Source organism: Plodia interpunctella, chromosome Z, assembly GCF_027563975.2.
Source record: "Plodia interpunctella isolate USDA-ARS_2022_Savannah chromosome Z, ilPloInte3.2, whole genome shotgun sequence".
NCBI lineage: Eukaryota > Metazoa > Arthropoda > Insecta > Lepidoptera > Pyralidae > Plodia > Plodia interpunctella.
Genome location: NC_071324.2, coordinates 3,418,604 through 3,438,761, shown reverse-complemented (window position 1 = coordinate 3,438,761; position 20,158 = coordinate 3,418,604). Strand labels below are relative to the sequence as shown.

At 38.1% G+C, this 20,158-nt stretch overlaps 2 protein-coding genes across 3 annotated transcripts; both read right to left on the bottom strand.

The window, feature by feature from the left end:
• Positions 1-446: 446 nt before the first annotated feature.
• On the bottom strand, positions 447-19,483 carry Snmp2 (Sensory neuron membrane protein 2). Of its 2 annotated transcripts, XM_053769002.2 has the most exons (9): positions 19,298-19,483; positions 18,572-18,729; positions 17,027-17,168; positions 15,219-15,479; positions 14,602-14,828; positions 12,522-12,703; positions 3,113-3,231; positions 1,019-1,144; positions 447-657 (listed from the first exon to the last, which is right to left on the bottom strand). In XM_053769002.2, the coding sequence occupies exons 1-9, from the start codon at positions 19,415-19,417 to the stop codon at positions 469-471; spliced, it is 1,524 nt and encodes a 507-aa protein (XP_053624977.1). In that variant the 5' UTR covers positions 19,418-19,483; the 3' UTR covers positions 447-468. The 2 variants fall into 2 exon arrangements, with proteins under 2 accessions (XP_053624977.1, XP_053624978.1); XM_053769003.1 differs by lacking the exons at positions 18,572-18,729; positions 19,298-19,483 and adding an exon at positions 18,240-18,464.
• LOC128683393 (uncharacterized) lies at positions 4,717-8,239 on the bottom strand. The gene has a single exon (XM_053769005.2). The coding sequence runs from the start codon at positions 8,192-8,194 to the stop codon at positions 6,743-6,745; it is 1,452 nt and encodes a 483-aa protein (XP_053624980.1). The 5' UTR covers positions 8,195-8,239; the 3' UTR covers positions 4,717-6,742.
• Positions 19,484-20,158: the final 675 nt, after the last annotated feature.

The following is a 20,158-nucleotide window of genomic DNA, read 5'->3' as shown; positions in this document are numbered from 1 at the left end:
CATTTCACTTCTCATTACCGAGTAGTTTGAAGTGAGACGCACTGAACCAATCTCATTGCGGTGTGGTTGTCGGCGCGGTAAATTAAAAAGCCGCACTAAGGTCTCAGTTCCACATAACATCACCTTGAAAGCGTTTTTAGTCCTGAAAAGGCCAGATGTGTTTAACACGAAAGGGTCAATTATTTTTTTTATTTTTTTAAATCTTCAAATTAATCCCTTCATCTATGTAATTATAAAATCATTTCTGGCATTCGGCTTGTTGATCTTCAATATAGCTGACGTCAAAATTTTGTCTCTAGGAGACTTCGGCTGTTAAAAGTACCTAGGTACCTATATATTTGACCTATAAACCCGACAAGTCACACAAAAAATTTGACGTCAGGTCTTAGTCGGTCAGTCCCTGAGATGAACATTCCGGACATTAGGTGGGCAAAGAAATCCGTGGAATTACTATATTTTTTTTATTTGCTATCTGCTGGTTGGCTGCTGTGAAGAGAGTTTTCTCCTAAACCTCGTCCTTGTGACCAGTGCGATGCCTACCACGAATACGACGCAGCAGACGGCGACAGCTACGGGCACGAGGATTTGCAGCAAGCTCAACGTTGAGATCAAGGATGATTGCAATTGCTCCACGTATTCTTCTGGCAGTAATATGCCCTGTGGACAAAATAGTGATGTTTTGTAAACTAGACATAATATGAAGGCTTATAAAAATACTAGCTTCGCCCAGGGGCTTCCCTTCTGTGGTGATTTCGGGTTAAATATAACCTGGTATAACACATACGGTAGGTACCCTGTGTTATTCCAGGTTATATTCTACTAGTGTACCAAATTTCATAACAATCCGTCCAGTAGATTTTGCTTGGAAGAGTAACATACACAAATCCTCAAAAACTTTCGCATTTATAGTATTAGTAGGATGGTTCACAAACTTTACCATATGAGTGCTACTTATAGGCAAGATAATTTGAACAAAACATATTTTCTTAATTTGGTAACATAGTGGTTTAACAATTACCTCTTCAATCCAGAAAATTGGAGTCAGGGTTGTCCGTAAGTTGGCCGTGGATGGTATTCCTGGTAGAGACCGCATAAACACGTTGAACTGAGCCCGCTTTGCACCTCTCAACACCACTCCCGTGTGCTGACAAAGACATGAACATTATATTAAAATGTTCTATCTGTGGATCATAGTCAAGAACAAGCAGACTCAAGTATCAGGATTATAAATTAAATATCTTCCTTTAAATTTTTAAACAACTTCCGATTTTCATCCATAGATTTACAAAGTCGCCCATTGGATCTTTAGACAAAAGTTTAGTTCTAAAAAATCCATTTTTCATAAAAATCCTGAATAGAAAAGAGATTAGATCCATCGATGGATCTTTAACATGGATTTTAGTGGACGTAGGTGCCCCGGGGCCGCGCGCATGGTCCTCCATGGCTATAAGCTCGTCAATGATTGAATTAGTGACGTTGATTTTAACCGTTTAGACAAAATGGCGAATTTTGCGAATGTCTGCGTCATGACTTCAATAAGTACTTCGGAGTACCTACCTAATTCCATGATGTAGGCAGGTACGTTAAAACCTTATCAAACAATGTTATTGTCATGGAATTAATAGGTAATTCTTACAGTACCTACTAATTCCAAGACGAATTCACCAATTTTTTATTGATCCCACACATAACGGATCAAACAATGTAATAACATTGTTTGATCCGTTATGTGTGGGATCAATAAAAAAGGCAAAATACTCGAGCCATGTCAGTGGTTATGTATGGGGACCACAGTTATAAAATGTAATGTTTTTATACCTATCTGTGATAAAATAGGTAGAAAAAATCCAACATCCATCTATTTAAATACCTCTTTCTAATTGAAGATGATTTTACTAAAATAACTAACAATACGTACTCCTAACTTTAACTTTGACGACAGCTTGAATAGGTGCAGTTGCGGTGGGGGAAAGTTAACGTCGTAACTTCGAAGTCTGGACTCGTATTTGAGGACGGAAATGTTCCAGTAAGTATTTAAGTTTGTATGCTTCTCTTGGAAGTTTATGACAAATATCATTCGGCCATGAGCGTGGCGTGTCTAAGTATAATATAACATTTGCTTGTTTGTAGTAAATAGGCTATTTTTCAAAGCAAAGGAATACCAGCAGCGTATTTTATTCGTCATTATCATAACCCATGCACAATTGCACTCCGGTTTCTTCCTCAGCCGTTAAACATCAAAATGTATTGTACTATATTCTTTTCCACATCGCACGGTCGTCAGCATCCCTAGTTGTTAGACTAGAGGTATACCATTGATGTACTTAAGCAGGTAAAATATAATTTATGGCCAAGGTATGTCTAGAATAGACCAATCTATACGAGTGCAGATGACCCATAAACCCCTTTTTTTTTTGTTTACCCAGGGGAATGCTTGTTACGCACTGAGTGTGGGACTCCTGGGCCGCTAGTCGGCCCAGCCTACCCACTAAACCCCTGGGGCGTTTCCACGCTGCCGTTATGGGGGACGTCACGGGGTCGCTAGGCATTTCACCGCGACGCCCCCCCGGCCGGCCTTTCGGCCCCGACCTGGGCGAGCAGCAAGCACAAGTGCTAACCACCCGCCCCTTACGCCACGCGAGCGTGGCGCGGACTATCAAGCCCGCTCCGCGCACCAGTCAGAAAGCTGACGGGGGGAGCGGGCATCACCGACCGCTGGTCCTGAAGGGACCAGTCCCCCGGGACCAAATCCCCGCAACCCCACCTCTGGTCCCCTCTGGTGTCCACATCCAAAGGCTGGTGGCGGGTCACCGGCAAATGGCAGTACTACCGAGGGGACCGTCCACCAGGCCCAGAACACCCACCAAAGTCTCTAGCCCTTGGGTTCCTCTTGGTTCACCGGGGTGGCTGGTTGTGTCAGACCAGCCCCCCCGATTACTAAGCCCCACCATCGCTACAAGATGGGAACCCGTCGGGGGGGACCCATAAACCCCTGACCGAAGGTGTCGTCAGACATAACATTCAAATGTTCGTGGCCCACCTTTATTAGTGGCCTGTACATTTTCACCTCTCGCTAAGATGTGAGAGAGATGAAAATGTTTCAAGTATTTACCGGTTCAATGTCCAGGAATATCCTGTGTTTGTCTGGATTCGGTGTCATCCCGATCAGTCCATTGCTGTACATAGGATCCGCGTACAGGAAGTGGGGATACGACAGGATTAAGTGAGCGCCTGGAATAAAAACGGAAAGTTACTCATCACAGTTTGTATAATTAGATAGAATAGATTACATAGTGAAGTAACATAACAGTCTGTACCACAGATTTACGCAGACGCCATCTCCTTGGTCATAGCAAACGCGCGTATCTTCCTGTACGTACATATTTTGGAAGTGGTACGTGAATAGCCTGGCAGTGGCATAAGACTCTTGATACGTAAGTATTACCTAAGTACATATCAAGAGTCTTAACTTAACCAGTACCTAGTTAGAAATAAATCCCGTTATTCATTAAAAAGTTAAAGCATATTTTAAGCTGAAATATGTTTGTCACTATCGCATATAATATTTGCCATTGACAGAAAGAGACAAAAAATATTAGCTTGATATTAATTTCTTTGTGAATAACAGGAAAATAGTATGTCTGAGTTGTCCCTTTATGGGAGAACTCAATGGGAATAGTGGAATAGACAAAAAAAGACTGCTGACAACATAATAAGTAATACAATGTCGAGGAAGAGTTGCTTGTACCTATATGTTAGGAAACGTGTGTGTAGGTTGTATACGCACCTACGGCCCTGGGGGCACCCACCGCAAAGCACGGTTTTGCGAAAATATTGGTTATATTGTGAAAAAAATAGTACTTACCTACCTTTTTATAATTACCATTACATAACATTTAATCTTCATTGAAAGTCTATTAACTATATCAGATGTTACATCAGTAAGTAGGTACCTACACTACACATAAAACAAGTTTCAATTTTGGGCTCCCAAAAGGCTTAAATTTTAATTTAGGCTAAAGGGTCCGTCTTAAAAAAAGAGAACCGCTGCCCTATAGTTAGTTTCTTATGATGAGATTTTGATATTGCACTTAATGAACATAAATTATCTAGTTATCAGAACATGCACACCTATGCATTTACCCGTATTTCAATTAGTATCAATAGAGTGCAGTGAAGCTGATTGTAGTATCTGTCGAACACAGGATTGTTAGCAGATTCAGTGCAATCAATTTCGGAGTCTGGCTTTGACATTCTGAGAATTGACTAAGCAAGGCTGTATACCAATACTTGCGTCGAGAACCCCTCACGTAGTTTACGGCAGTTACAAAGGGCTTAATCTAGGTATGTGTACCTGTATTATATAAAATTGGACGAGGAAAGATTAAACGTATAATACCAAAATCGAATTGAAACTGCTCTACTTGATTAAATTTTAATTTACTTATGCTTTGCATAAAAATATGTGAAAACATGTGGATATAAAGCTAAAAGCATTATCTAACAGTCAGCCCTTTGGGTCATACAGAGAATATTATATTTTAGCACCCTTTTTTAATGTATAAAGGATAATGGAAAAAGTTTTAACATCGTTTACATCAAAGCATTTAGCTTTCGGGGAAAAAGATATTTGTAATTGTTATACATAATAATAAAGGACGGCCATACTTAATTATATCTTTAATTAAATTCGTAGGTAATTTAAAAAGAGCGACATTTTAGATTGGCATTTTAATCAGCTAAACATAATAAAATAGTTAATTAAAAAATAGATCTTGTTTTAAATGTTTTACTCGTGATATGACGTACCTACGATGTAGTCAACGATTTATATGACAACTTCGATTCTCATACATAATTTATTATCTAATAACTTTTCTGTGATTTTGGCAAAGCGTTTCTGAGAAAAACTTTGTGTGATGAACGCGTCCTCGTGTGAAGTGTAAACTAGTTTGCGGTTTAATTTACCTTTTGGTATTATTATTACTATGCCTACCAAGTAGGAAGATGAAATTTTTCCAAAAAGCTATGAACGCTTTATGTAGGCCCCACACTATCGCCGAACTCGGACATATACCGATGCGAATACATGAGCATTGCGTAGTTAGTGCTTTTATTTAGCCCTATGAAAAATTAGCAATGTATACTCAATCTGCCAATGTTTGGCGAACTGTTCGCGGATAGTGTGGAACCGACATTATACTTACCTATGTAGCGCACCTCAGTATAGGTAGGTAGGTACCTACTCTAAGGACCGAGGCGGGAAGCACATCTGTCTCAAAGCAAATCAAAGCCATTTATTTTTATTAAATACATATAGTTAATGCAAATTTATTCGTGCGAATGCTAAGCAGGATACACCTTAGCGAACCGGTGCTAATATCTAAGCACATATACTTCTTATAGGTATGTTTTGTTTCAATATACTTTCATAGCATAGTTCGAGAGGTCGTAGTCATAGGTCTTCACATAGTCAGATTTATGTGGAGAAGAAAAAGTAGGAAAGTGGACAGAGAGAGAGTAAGGTTTATATGTAGTCTATATAATATAAAAACAAAAGAAAATAATATTGCATTCGAACCATGAGTGTAATATACTTAATGTACCCGAATCAACATATCTATTAGTTAGTTGTTGGGTCATTCCAAACACGTACAGTGACTGGCACTTGGCCGGTAAACGCAATGCAATGCAGCTGCGGTGTGCAACCGCGACATTATAGATATATATACAAACTTGGTCTTCGTTCACTTCGATCACACTTATTTGTATCGTTTTATTTTCGGCAGATGGTTAAAAATAAATTTGTGATTACTATGTTAATTCATGTACATTAGTTTTTTAGACTTGACATGAATACTGTACCTAAATATATGAGTGCATACGATTTTAACCTTATTGACTTAAAAAGCTAAACCTAGGTGTAACAAATATATTAATAGAGCCTTATTGGCTCACTATACGAAGTACCAACTACCAACAAATTATACCAAAGTTATACTTATAGGTACTAAGTGACCAGACGGAGATCGAAAAATTATATAGAATGTCCTTACCTATTTTTAACAATAAATTTAGTTTGTATTTATTAGACGTATTTTAAACTGCCGGTTTGAACATTAACGATTTTTCATCTCATGTTTACACACCGCTGTCGATGGGAAATACATCAATGATTACAATATCGGACCCCGGGGTACCGATCCACTGACATCTTTGAAGAATTAGTTATGATTATTCGTAATTATAATTTATATTTTGCAACTATAATCGCTGAGTCACACAACATGAAGAACAAAGTTGATACCTCGCCATAAGCTTACTAATAAATGTATTAGCATATTAAATACGAGCCTAAGCCAACAAATAAATACATACAATCAAGAAATGCAGCGACAGTTAGCCAATAACCGTTCCGCATGAGGTATATATTAACATGTACAGGTTTCTTAGATAATCATTTCTTCACAATTCTCATATTTACGGCAAGTGTAAGCACCAGTCACCTTGACGTTAACTTTAACCTGCACAGAAAAACGCAATACGCCAATTTGTCTAAACGACGGCAGTACCCAAGTTAATTTGCAACCCACTCTAAAAGTTGTACCCAGAGATTTGATTTGAGTACTATGTGAAATCAGTAATAACAAAATAAGCATATAAATTATACATTAAAGGTAGATCACTCGATGTAGATTAAACTATAAAAAAATGTTTTTCAATATTTTAATGTCTTAAAAATCTAACCCTTAAATGACGAAAATAAAGGAGCATGTGTCGTAGTTCCGCCTGAAAATATTTTTATTTTGTAAGGACTATCTATGAGTGAGGTAAATTTGAACGGAGCTAGTGTTGGCCGCGTGGTGGGGTGCAGGTACAAGTCGAATACAGACTGTGTTGGCCGAGCTTGCTCTGAACTCGACGCTCTCCTGGTAGGCGACCTCGTGGTGGGCGCTGCTGTGGTCCAGTCCCGAGGAAAGGACCTGGTCGTCATTGATGGCACTGAGTCTCTTAGGAATGATACGCGGTTAAAAGTTACATTTCTTGAAAGCGGCGGAATGGACGACGCTTTAAGGTTCAATGTTGTTTGCGCTTTCGGGAAGCTGTACGAAGCCAGGGTTCGCGTGGTCCGTGGGTATGACGCGCTCGTTGGAAAGGACTCACGTGAGCGATACGTGGTCGTAGCAACCAAACTCTGAGTAGTTTTTGGCGCTTCCGGAAACTTTGACGTGACATCATATCGAGAAACTCCGAACTTTTTGTCATAACTAGAACGCACAATATATTTTCCTTCTTGTGGAATTCTGTTTCGGAACTGGTTGCTCTCGATAACCCTCCAGGGCACAATGGGTCGTGCAGTCGTTGTGGTGGCAGGCGCGCTGTTGGGTTGTGATCTAGCGATGCTTCCAAACCGCGTCGTGAATGGAGGAAGTTTTAAATCATCGACTTTATTTATTTCACCAATCCACGTTTTTGTCTTAGCTGTTGTACTTCCGACGTTGTTAAAGCGACGCGTAAATTGAGGAAGTTTTAAGTCATCGACATTTTTAATTTTATGATCAATCCATGTTTTGGGATTGTCTGTGTGTTCAAAATCGTATTTGAAGTTAGCTTGAAAAATATCACTGATCGCTAAGAACGATGGCTTGTGGGCACTGCGATAATAATTATCTTGCAATATTCGATTATTTGCACTGAGATTGCGTTCAGCTGTTGCATTTTTCTCATAGAAATCTACGATGTTTGTTTTATATAGGCTTTTTGGAGCGGCATTTTTCGGTGAGACATCACAATCGGCCAGATATTTTTTGGTGTTCTGTTTGCAATGTTGCGGGTACACCACCCAGGCCAGGAAGCCGTTCCCTTGCAGTCGCGTGTGCTCCTCGTGGATCTGGAGGGAGCACTTGATGTCGTCTCTTATGTCGTCATCTCGGAAGGCGGAGCAGGGGACACCGCACGCCTTGCCGGGCCCACACCAGAACAGCTCGCTGATTTGGAAGATGCCATGGTCGCCGCTGCCGTAGTTCTGTGCGGCTGTGTCGAGGCGGGACTCGTGGAAGGCGATGCAGACCCAGGTGGCGATGTGGTCGCGCTCGACGCCGTACTCCTGCAGCTCCTTAGCAAGCTCGCAGTTGCGGAAGACGCGCGCGCCGGCCAGCGCCAGCAGGGCGGCGCACCACGCGACGCGGTCCATCCTTACTTGCGTGTGAGCACTCACAACACGCGTATGCTATTATATTTCACGAGATGGCCTCCCGCCGCGCGCCGATCTGTGTCGCGCCCGTATAACGGTATCTTTATTGTCGATGATGCTTGCTGAGATAGGGTTGGCTAAATCACCCCTGGGTGGTGACCAGCTAAGGTTCACGCATTTTGTTTTCATATTTGTTACTTGCATCTTTTTAATAAATACGTAGGTAGGTAATATTTCACTTCACCTAAATGAGAATTAGTAATAACACATAACTAATAAGCGGAGCTTCGGAGCGTACCTAGTACCTAAGTATGCATGCATATCGACGTCAGCTGTATAAATAAACGAAGAAAAATTAAAATATTGTGATTATACAGACATTAAAGGTCAAATCATTTGTTTTGGAAGTTGTTAATTTTATTGGAATGAAATTCATTAGAATAGATTAAATCGAGATACCTATACAAAATATCGGTTGCTGATTAAAGATATTTTTTCTTTAAATGAAGTTAACTCGTAAATCAGATGTTTTATAGTAGGTATTCACCTGGCGGGAGCACAAAGCGGTTTCCGCCATGGGTCAAAAGGTGAGCCGATGGCCTCAGATGATTAATTCTAACTCTTTGGCAATGATTGAACGACTCGGACCTACAGACGTATAGCCGCCTTCTCTATTTATTAAAAGTAAACAAAAGATATAGGGTACATTATTTCTTTGATAGTAAAAGTAGTGTGGTTTTGTATGAATGTCTTATGAAAACTAAGGATACCGAAGATCGTGCAAAGTGGAGGAGAAAAATTAGAAAAGAGGACCCTGGGCTCCGAAGTTCTATAGCGCCGAAAAAACCGGAAAGTCGCTAAAATGAGAAGAGATAGCATACTTTGTCTTCTCATATTATTCCAGTATCCCATCGGTCACTAAACTAACTCGAGCAAGTATTGGTACACTATATTTCATAATAAGCTTAAAAATATTTATTCAATAAGAAAATAGTTGACATCGCAATATTTAAGATTAGGATAGCCTAACCTCGATTCAAATCGTAAATCAGAACAGCGGAATCGCATGAATCCATTAGGCAACAAGTTGGTGCATCACTTTTATCTGTTAACTGTGTTCAAAATCAATAACGTCCTGAGACAGGTATATAGGTCATCCACTACCTTGGTACAGTCAACTGACCCAAATTAATGGAGTCTTACGCCCCTATTACCGGTGCAATGAGTAAATGCAGGACATCTGACGTGCAGCTAACTGTACTTCCAGCCTAGACGCTAGCATCCCCCCTGGCCCCCCCTGCATTGCGTTTATGGCGCGTGCGTGTGTACCTATCGATCTAAAGCCTAGTCGTCAGTCACGTTTTACAAAAAAAAAAAATAATCTGCTTTGTTTTAGTGTCTGGATTTCAGATTCATGGGGCCTGTTGACATGCCTGCCAAAATTTGCGACGAACTGTCGAACACTGCTAAGAGATTGAACTTGAAATTTATACTTCTATAATCAAGTTAGGAAAATATAAAGTTAAACACTTAGTTGATGGCAAAAATTTACATAAAACTATCTAGCGCAGGTGAAGAAGAAGCGACGCAACAAACGTCACCACAGCCTTTTCTCCAAGGACGTCAATTGACACATTAAAGCTTAGCAAAGTACCTACTTAATATATTGAGATTGGCGATATTATAGATAAATTATACCTATTAGCCATCGCCTCCGATTCAACGACAACTTCACAAAATCACCTCAAATCATCGTTTGAAATAGTTAAAACTGTTGAACCTAATTGTATGTGGCTTGAAACTACCAACACAGTCATTGCAATAAACATATTTGAGTATGGCTTTGAATATTGTCTCGAAAGGCAATATATCGACGCGACGACCTTCACATCCTATTCCTAATAAAACTTATAAATAAGTAATTAAAGTCCTTAAAAAAACTCAAAACTTGAATGGCGCGACCACTTGTAGATATTGACACCCAAGCCATCATACTGTAACATGATATGAGAACTACCGTTTGTAAGTAAACACTTACGTAATACAACCATTTATAAACGATATTACGCATCTTAGGCGATTGACATAATAAATTGGCTATGTTAATTTTTAGAACTTATGCTACTTTGACGCCATCTCCAAAAAATTTATTGAGGTGATCAGAGAGGGCTGGTAATACCTACGAGTCTCGCCAAGAGAATCTGCATTGCGATACAACATACCTACCCTCAAGGCAACGAATTGCCCCTACTGGGATTTTTGTAAACATTCAATTTGTAATATATTAGTAAGTTTAGTACGTTTTATTTTTTTTTTATTTAGTTTTATAATTTTTATAAATACAATTTTTTTAATGTAGATTTTTTTATTTTTTATATTTTAGTATTTTCCATAGAAAGTATGGTAAGTCATAGTGTGTTTTTTCCCTGTTATCAACATCGGAGATGCAAATAAAGTACATATATTATGCCTAAGGAAAACTGTCTGCTACCTAAGCAACAATGCTAAATTACTAATTCAGTTACTTTATGTAACTTCATCATCAAATCATTTAGCATTTTTAATCACAGAATAAAATATTACCTCGCCTACAAGTGTGATATAACAATGTGGCCGAGTTAATTTGCACTAATAAAAAATATATGATAATGACTTCTAAATTAATCAATAATAGAAAACTCTTTTTAGGGTTCCGTAGCACAGATTCGTCATGTCTCCGAAACTACTTATACTGTTGAAATCTGGTAAGATTTTAAACAAAAATAGAAAAAAGAACAATTTTTGAGTGTCCCCATACTTAGAACTGAAACTAAATTTTTTAAACAAACCCACACGTGTCGGATAAGGCGTCAAAAATGATATAGAGGTTTCTAATATATTTTCTTTTCTAAACTGAATAGCTTGCGCCAGAGACACTTCGAAAGTGGTAAAATGTGTGTGTGTTCCCTGTAACTCAAAAAACATGATGTGCATTACTATGTAAACTTCCATTGAAGATTGGTTTGAACGAGATCTAGTAAGTAGTTTTTTTTTTATACATCATAAATCGTAAACCGCAATACGGAACCCTACATGGGCGAGTCCGACTCGCACCTGGCCGCTTTTTTTTAACTTAGCTTACTTTGGGTAAGGTCATAAGCCACTTGAAATGTGAATAGACAGGTATTTGGTTTTTGAGTGTACTAGCTATGTTGAGATCTATACATCACGTACTCAATATGAGCAGACGACTGAAGGAGTAGCTTTTGCCCGCGACTTCTTTCGTTATGCATTTAATTTACCATAATATTTTCTCAGTAATATACAGAAAGAGTATCTGTACACATGACTACATAGTATAAATTATTTTTTTAAATCTGTTTTTAGTACACTGTTACAAATAAAACGTATTATATATTCATGTTATTCATGTAGCCTATATTAGAAAATACATGTTTCTCTTTGATAGTTAAAACATGCGCTGTCCTTGTGTTTGTAATTAAAAAAATAGACCACACATTAACAAGCCACTTAGCTGGTTGATAACATAGTATTTTAATCTACCCTTGTACCTACATATTTACCTCTTTTTTATAACTGTTTGTTTGTATTAACTGTGTTGTACGAAAATGTATACATAATTACAACTAAAATATGAAAGAAAATAAAGAAAATTCGATATATAGATAGCGTAATGTGTTTTTTCTAGGTCAAGGATTTTTTATATTTACCCGAACGAAGATTACTAGGTATCATAGTTAAAGTAGCCTTGTTATTTTTATATTTGTTTTATACAACAAATAATTATCAATAATATAACTTTAGATTCATATAATAAAAAGGCCGCAACCGTATGCGTAAAATATGGTTCCTAAAATAAATGTTGTAACCATTTATTTTTTCTTCAAATGGACAAAAATGTTCATGAATTTATAAATAAAATGTATGGATGTAAATAAAATCAACTAAAACAAATATGTTCCGGATACAAATAGATTTTTCCTCCACACCATCGAGACGCGCCGAACTCGGACAAATGCCGATGCGAATTCGTGAACATTGCGTAGTTAGTATGAGTGCTTTAATTTACCGCTATGTATACCGAACCGCCACAGTATGGCAAACTGTGCGTCGACAGTCCCTGTCGGATAGTGTGGAGCCGGCCTATTGTTGACAAGTATATTACAATTTTCATCAAAATCAGCGGTTTAACTGTGGATTGTATGGATTAGACTATGTTGGTGTCCCTGGGCTGTGGCGTTTTCTTACCATCAGGGATATTTTTTAATGGGAAAGCACAGAAGGTATTAACTTGTTTGCCGTTAAAGAATATCGTGGTCGTAGTTACCAACACAGGAGAAGAGTTCGGTGGCTCCTCGATACATGCAGCCCTCGTCCGTCTTCAGGCCCCGCGTGACGTTCAAGCAGAAGCACCCGTCGTCGTTATCGAACATCCACTCGTTGGCTGCAAACCTCACGCTGGGGATGCCCTCGTATTCCTCGTTACCCTGGTAACGGAGCTCCACAGATCTAGTAAATATTTATGAAATAGAAGGTTTTTGGAGTATGATGGACCTTTAAAGTTTCTAAACCATCAGACTCCGAGTGCATTAATTCATTATCTTATTTAAAAAGTTTCTGTTGTACTTTTTCAATAAATAACATAGGCTTGGACGCTGCCTGTCGGCGTCAGTTTATCAGGTTCGGAATTAATGGGGACGAATTTAAATATCGATGCACAAAGCCAATCCGCACTTGATGTGTTGATCCGCACAAACAGTAATTCGATTCCTTTGCATTTCAGTGCGTCATTGTATTCAGATTCAACCTCGATCGATACAGTTATAAGTCAATTCAATTAGTTATAACCATGTTATAACTGTTACCAAACAATGTGACCATGATGAGTCAGACGGTAATAACTAATAGGTACTTATGGTAATTTATAATATGATTAATGTAAGCTCATCATACTACTGTTTGAGTTCGTGAACTGTATCAAAAATATATATACCTAACGATTACAATATATTTTGTATATATTTTTATTTTAATTCTACAAGCTGATAACTAGTTAAACATTATAACGAGGAGTTACGTTAATCAAACTTAAAACTAACGGGATGAGTTGTTTCTGTACCTAGTTTTAATAAGCAACGGTTCGAAGCGCAGCTTGTTAATTACGTAATGGATTAAGTAAGTATAAAATCCTCTGTTAACATATAAATTTATTAGGAACGAGTTTGATGGCGGCGCTGAAGTTGGTACTCCCGCTTCATCTTCGCTGCGGTAGGTTAGTCGTAGGTAAGTAAAGTTTCGACGACAATAATAGATTACGTATTAGGTACTTATTTTTTGATTTTTTATTTCGTTTTACTTAAAAAATTAAATCATAATTAGTTTATTTCTACCATTTCTGCTTTTTGTTTGTAATAAAATATAAGTAATTTTTAGTAAATGAAAAAGTGAAATAAAAAATATATTTCTTCTTTTTCGTTGAGTGCGTTGTTGGCTAAAATAGCTAATACTAAAAAATGGCTGGTAACTAATTCAATATTGGTTTTTTACACGGTAAATGTATAACACCCCTCTGAAATGGGTGGTGGGGGGCACCCTGTCTGGAGATCAAAATATCCAATATTGAATACCTGATATTTCATGTTTGCCTACAAACGTTTCAAACACAGACACAATAGGATTCATGCTTAGGCGTCTCGCTCTCATTGTCTGGGGTTGTGAAGCCGTGAAGACGGGGGGGTCAGCGTTAACAATTTTCTAGAAACTTTTGAACTACTACCAGCCCCGTGTCTGACGTTAGCCTTCCTTGGGAAAGCTATTGTTGTCTATCAGCTAAAATGTGGCAGGCGCCTTTACGAATTCCATACGGGACGAGTGGAGAGGCCCCGGCCCACACACCTCCACCGCCACCTCCGCACCTTTTCGTGTTTCACTAATGTCTGAATCTCAAACATTTTTGTAAAATACGTTAAAATGTAAATATAACTAGAGAGTTTCATAAAATGGATTCATAACATTAGGTTTGCGTAAAATAATCTGTAATACATTATAAGTAATGATAACAATAATTATATATTTGTGATTAGATTTGATTTTAATTTCATTTCGTAACATAGGTTAAATAATTACTAACATGAATAATCTTTGTTATCTGAAAATGAACAATTTAGATTTTTAGATTTGATTACGTGAAGCGGTGGTGGTTAAATGGTAAGGTGGGAAAGAAAGGTCTCAGGTTCGAATCTTACTAATAAAATTGATAAATTTAAGTGACATTTAATTATTGTTTTTGATAATTCAAATACGTTTTAATTTTATACACAGTCTAATAGCCAGTTGAAGCAGATTATTGATGATTTTCTAGACAAATAACGTAACTTAACCGAAATACCGTACATAATAGTGCTCACCTGCAAATATCTGGATTGAGAGCGTACAGTGGTTTTGAGGTATCTATGAAGGGGTTGAAAAGGCCCGAGTCCGTCCCGTTGATCATGTTGCACACGCTGAGCTCGTCCCTGTAGTTGGGCCAGTAGGACAAGTACGGCTGGTCGGAGTACAAGGTGACTCGGCCCAGGTCTTCGATGTCCTCTTTGCCCCGGGACACGTTGTAGCGCTGGCCGAGCGTGCCGTTACGCTTTGGACCAGATAATGACGTCACTATATGACCTCTCCATGTTTGTGTCAACGCAAGGACAAACCAAGCGAAAGACGGCAGGAGAGCGACTCGGTATAAGTAATGTATTGAAGTTATCATCTATATGTTGACGGCAGTGGCGTAGCTACCGGTGGGCTAGATGGGGCGGTGCCCCTCCCGGGGCCAACTCAGGGGGCCTGACTCTTGATTTATAAACTATAAATTGAACTGGTCAAACATTATCCCACAATCAGAATGTGAATAAAACTTTATTTTTTCGTTTTAAATCTTATTATGGAGTCTATCTAAAATGGAGATGAAACTTCGTACGACAAACTCAATAAATGGGCGGAGTCTCTCAATTACCATAAATTCAAAATATTAACTTACATAAGCCATTAAGGAGAATCTGAGGGAGTTGTCAGGTTGTAGCTGAAGGTTCTGCAGGCTTTCGCTCATGGACCTGATGACGCTGCAGGCGATGCCGCTCACCACCAGGGCGTTCTGACACAGCGGGATACCATCGAACAGCAGGTCGCGGACGCGCACCGTGGTCAGCGGAGCGCTGTGTTGGCCGAAGATGCCGGTGATGCCCAGCTGGACGGCTGGCAGCAACGCCGCTGATATCTCTTCAACTGCGTTTAGTACAGCCTGTAATAATTTTGGGGTTAGATACTAATGTAGGCATTTTACCTGCATTGTACACACTTGGAGACCTACCACGAAACATACAACCACGTAGCACGTCATTAACGTCCACATTTTCCCATGTCGTGAGAGATCGTTTGTCGACGCAATGGCAATGACGTGCTACGTGTACATTCATGGTAAGGTTCGGGGTTGGAGAGGCTGGTAATCTATTAAGTGTTAGTCTAATATAAGTTTTCCAAATACAGGTACCAGTTTCTCGCATAGATCATTATTTTTGTAACTGTTAGGTTCACCTAATTACTTGTTTATTTATAACTCTGATTTAAATTGAAATTAAATTAAATTAAGATTTTTATTTTTGAGACCGTTCGTATCGACGTGCTTTTTTGTGAGAATTTGGAAATTATTGGAATGTTTTACAAAAATTTCCAAAATTTTCTCGATTAAGCTGTCCGTGCTGTCTCAATCATAATCACAATATTTTTCATTATACATGTAAATTCACATGAGCGCAGCCGCGGGCAAATTATTTTATGTTTATTGGCACACTTGGGAGTTCCAGGTGTTCTTTCCCTTGCTTACTTTGTCAATTGTTTGAATCGGTCACCCTTTATTGATCGTAAAATAATCTCAGCTATATTTTTACTGGATCAATAATGCATGTTTTGGTTAGTAGCTCAGATAATGGCCCATAAGTAATATTAAAGGAAATTGAATGGTTACCTCACAACGCTGTATAAAAAAAAACCGATATTTTTAAAATTCCACACATCTAGATCTACAGTTAGGATTTCGAAAAAGGACATAAGTATGGGGATTTATCCCCGAAAGATAATTTTATTGTTTTAATTGGTGGTGATTCTTTGTACCACCAGGCTTGCGGCTCACCATCTGATGGAAAGTAGTCACCGAAGTCTGGTAGGTATAGTCACACGTCACATTAGCGTTATCCACTAAGTTACCTAGGGTGTTTTGCCACAGTAAGTATACTGTGATTACACTGCCTCTCTCACCCTTCAAACAGGAAAACAATGCATGCACAAGTTTAGCGCGTTAAATAGATGGTGAGGTAACTATAACCATGCAGACGACCTTATAGTTAATAGATGGGTGAAATAAATTACGTTAAGATGGTAAAACTAGCTAGGAAATGTAATAAAAAATATCAAGCACCTATTTCCTCGCAGCGAGAAATTTCTTCAATGACTTTATAGCGTTCACTGAGTCAGAAATAGCTCTCTAGCGTTCAGAGCGTTTGCTTTGTAAAACATCGGTCCTTGGTTATTTAATATGACGGTATAGATATGAAATACTTAGATGGATATAAAAAAGAGAAAAAGAAAAAGAGTTCAACGAAAACATAAAAATAAAATTAGTGTAAAACAAAAGGAATTGATATTTTAACATAGATAGATGGATTTTTACTCCCAGTCTCCGACGTTGGGTTTATATTTGATGAGGATGGAGACTTTTTAGCAAAATTATGTTATTTTTTCATCGGATTTGCTTTAATTTACATTTAGGACGAAAGTGTAATCTTGACTTACATGAAATGGAACATTGGTTATGGTGATCTCATCGTCCTCTCGGTTGGGATACGAAGCTTTTTCATCGAACATGAAGATGTCATGTCTACGGTATACAAGATAATCTTCTCCGAACTCTTCTATGACCCTTCTCTGTCGCAGCCTGTAAAATGGAATGGTCAAAATGCACATTCTATTGTTTGTTCTATATCTATGGCAGTTATAAACAAGTGTTTCCAGGTATTAGGTAATATTCATTTTCAATTTTCTACGAGGCTGAGAATCCCCGCGTCTAGTGCACTACAGCTCAGAGTAAAGTTTCATCGCATTTTCTTTTCCAAGATTCATTTTAAATGGAGCTGAAGTTTCAATTAAATTGCTTTCAAGTACACGACTTGCTTCTACTTGAGATCCTTAGATTAAGTATTTCTTCTTATAAATTGTTAATTAATTTTAATGTTTACCTTATTTATATATCTTTTGACCAAAAAGATTCGGGACTTATATGGTTGAATAGCAATTTCCAATCAAATGTAGTATACAGCTAATAACTAAGTACAGTAGTAGTTGTAGTACAGTATTAGTCAAATGTATTTGACTAATGATAATCTCGCCCTCGGATATTTAGGATAGAACTTCATGTTCGTTTAACTCAGTTGAGCAGTCAAATGCATGTCAAATTAATCCGCATGTACAATGCACTTTACTGCTCTACGCAGCGGCAATAGGAGTTCATCCAATCAATCTGGGCCGGTGGAAGTGATGTAGATTCGAGATATGTTTTCAGATTTTACAAACTGCAGGTTCGAGGGAATATTTTAGCAAAATGTTTGAAGAGCGCCCGGTGCTGTGGCGCACCAGTGTAAAAAAAATAAGTTCAGATAAAAAATAATAAGTTATTTTTTTGTGAGCAGATTTCTGCCATGTTAATCGTAACAAATTCGGAAATACGTAAAATAAGTATTTTAGAATGATATTAATATTAATTGTGGGTCAGAACGGAAAATCGTGATTGCAAAAAATGACATTTGGTATAATCACACTCTAAATTATATTCGCTCTGCGTAGAAAGGGGGTAGAAAAAAAACAAAGCAAATAAATCGCGCGGCGGGCTTCCATGCAAATTCTCATTAGGCATTCAATAAATTATGCTTGGGTATTTTATTTTAACATATCTATATCATGTACACATGTGATTAGACGCAATAAATAAACTTAGTAGTTTATTACTTACATTTTTAGATAACAGGAAGAAATGGCGCAATTACAATATTTTTAAAGACGTAATTGTAAATAATATTTTTTTTAAATAATGAAATAATAAATAAATTTATTCATAGCATACAAATATCTACCTATACATTAGAGAAAATGAAAAATTATAGTTTTACAAAGATACATTAAATATGCTACGAAAGGGCACCACTCAACTTGTGCCATGACGCGCAGAGCCACACAGATTTTCTACATCGACAACTTTCTTACTATCTTAAAAAATATTGTAAATTTACTGTTGGTCACAGCTAGGAATACACATATAAAAAAAATAAAAAAAACATAAGGTACTTGTAAATATAAGGGCCCACTTCAGTGACGACTGGAACGGCGCCATTGACCACTGCGTCAGGGTTTGTCACATTGAAGAGTCTGATAGTGAAGTTGAGGGTGAAGGGTATCTCTTCGAACCGCTCCATGGCTTCCGTATCATTGGCTAGGAGGACTTCCTGGAAGTTAAGAAACGATTTCTGCATCCTGCGGCTTATTGAGGGAATTTCGGGATAAAACCGGCTTGTAAAAGAACTTCGGGGGTCGAAAGGAATAAAATTTCGGGGTAAGTAGTATATACTTACCCCGAAATTTTATTCCTTTCCTTTCCTGTTCCAAGTTACAAAAAAAACCGTAGTTGATGTGACACAAACACTCGACTTTTAATTTAAACATTCTTTAATTTTAGTACAGTAGAAAACACACACCCGCGATTTTGGGTCAAAGGCGGCGTAGGGCGAAGGCGAGACGGCTACAGCCCATGGCCTCGCGTTCCGAGGGCCATAGCGTCGCCGAGATTTATGTATTAATTAAAAGCCATGAACGCGCTGAAATAAGTGCTTGCGTTGCTATTGCTCGTGAGGAATATTCGCTGCGTGAGCTGAGGATCCCAAAACGTATCTTGCCCACATAAAATGATGACTTTGCGCCTACACTGATTCTGACGGCCACGTTACATTTAACTTTTTCAATACCCAGGTATTGATTTTCTTTGAATGCATAAATTCAGAATTAAGTTAAACTTACGTTTATAATTTGATCCTCAACCACACCGGGAATGACATAGTATCCCACTAAACTTGAAGCGAAAACCAGGATGGCTCCCAATACTGTGGTCGTCACTCCACATGCCAGTGATGCGCACATTTTTTAATATAAACTAAATAAAAACTAAAGTAATATTTGTCTAAATATGGCTGCCTCCGTTGCATCTAGAGTAAATAGTGGTGGTGGCTATCAAAATATTTGTTATTGATGATAACAAGCCGATTACGGGACCACATGAACGATTTATCATTTAATTTAAATGATTGATGATTATGTAAGAATTAACGTGTTACCATACCATAAACATATTGTCTATATATAAAGTATTTAACTTTTCAATCCTGTCACTTTGATATCTTTCACGCTTTCGAGCAATCTAGAAATTACAGTTAGGAACATTCTTGAACGGTAAGAATGCAAAGAAGGAACCTTCCATCCCAGAAAAACGAACGCGGACGAAATTGTGAGCAAATGGTAGTACATATATGCCTATTTAAAAACAATAAAAAATGTAGGTATATTTTCAGTAACATTTTAGGACGTTGCCACGACAACACCTACATGCGATTTTATAAATCTCCAACAGAACGTTTTCCCGGATACTGTATCAGGCATGTGTATATAGTGTCGGAGCCCAGGGTCGGTCTAACGCTAGTTAATTAACTATATAGTTTGCCTTTGCAGTGCATTTTTAATTTGCAAGTACAGTATGAAAAATCGTCCCGTTCTAATTGTAAAAAATGTAGCTACATAGAGGATTTCAAAAGGAGTAAAGCGGAATGTAGGCCCCGACGCTCAATAGTTGCAGAAAAATGCTTAGATTCAAGACTGAGATAGGAT

What these genes read in the sequence shown, in the direction of transcription:
- LOC128683393 (XM_053769005.2), bottom strand. Translation starts at nt 8,194, where the DNA reads ATGGACCGCGTCGCGTGGTGCGCCGCCCTGCTGGCGCTGGCCGGCGCG.
- Snmp2 (XM_053769002.2), bottom strand. Translation starts at nt 19,417, where the DNA reads ATGTGCGCATCACTGGCATGTGGAGTGACGACCACAGTATTGGGAGCC. An exon ending in CGAACTCTTCTCCTGTGTTG is followed by an intron (nt 3,232 to 12,521) that starts GTAACTACGACC and finishes TTTTTATTCCAG; the next exon opens with GCGCTCACTTAATCCTGTCG. An exon ending in TATTCCTGGACATTGAACCG is followed by an intron (nt 1,145 to 3,112) that starts GTAAATACTTGA and finishes TGTCTTTGTCAG; the next exon opens with CACACGGGAGTGGTGTTGAG.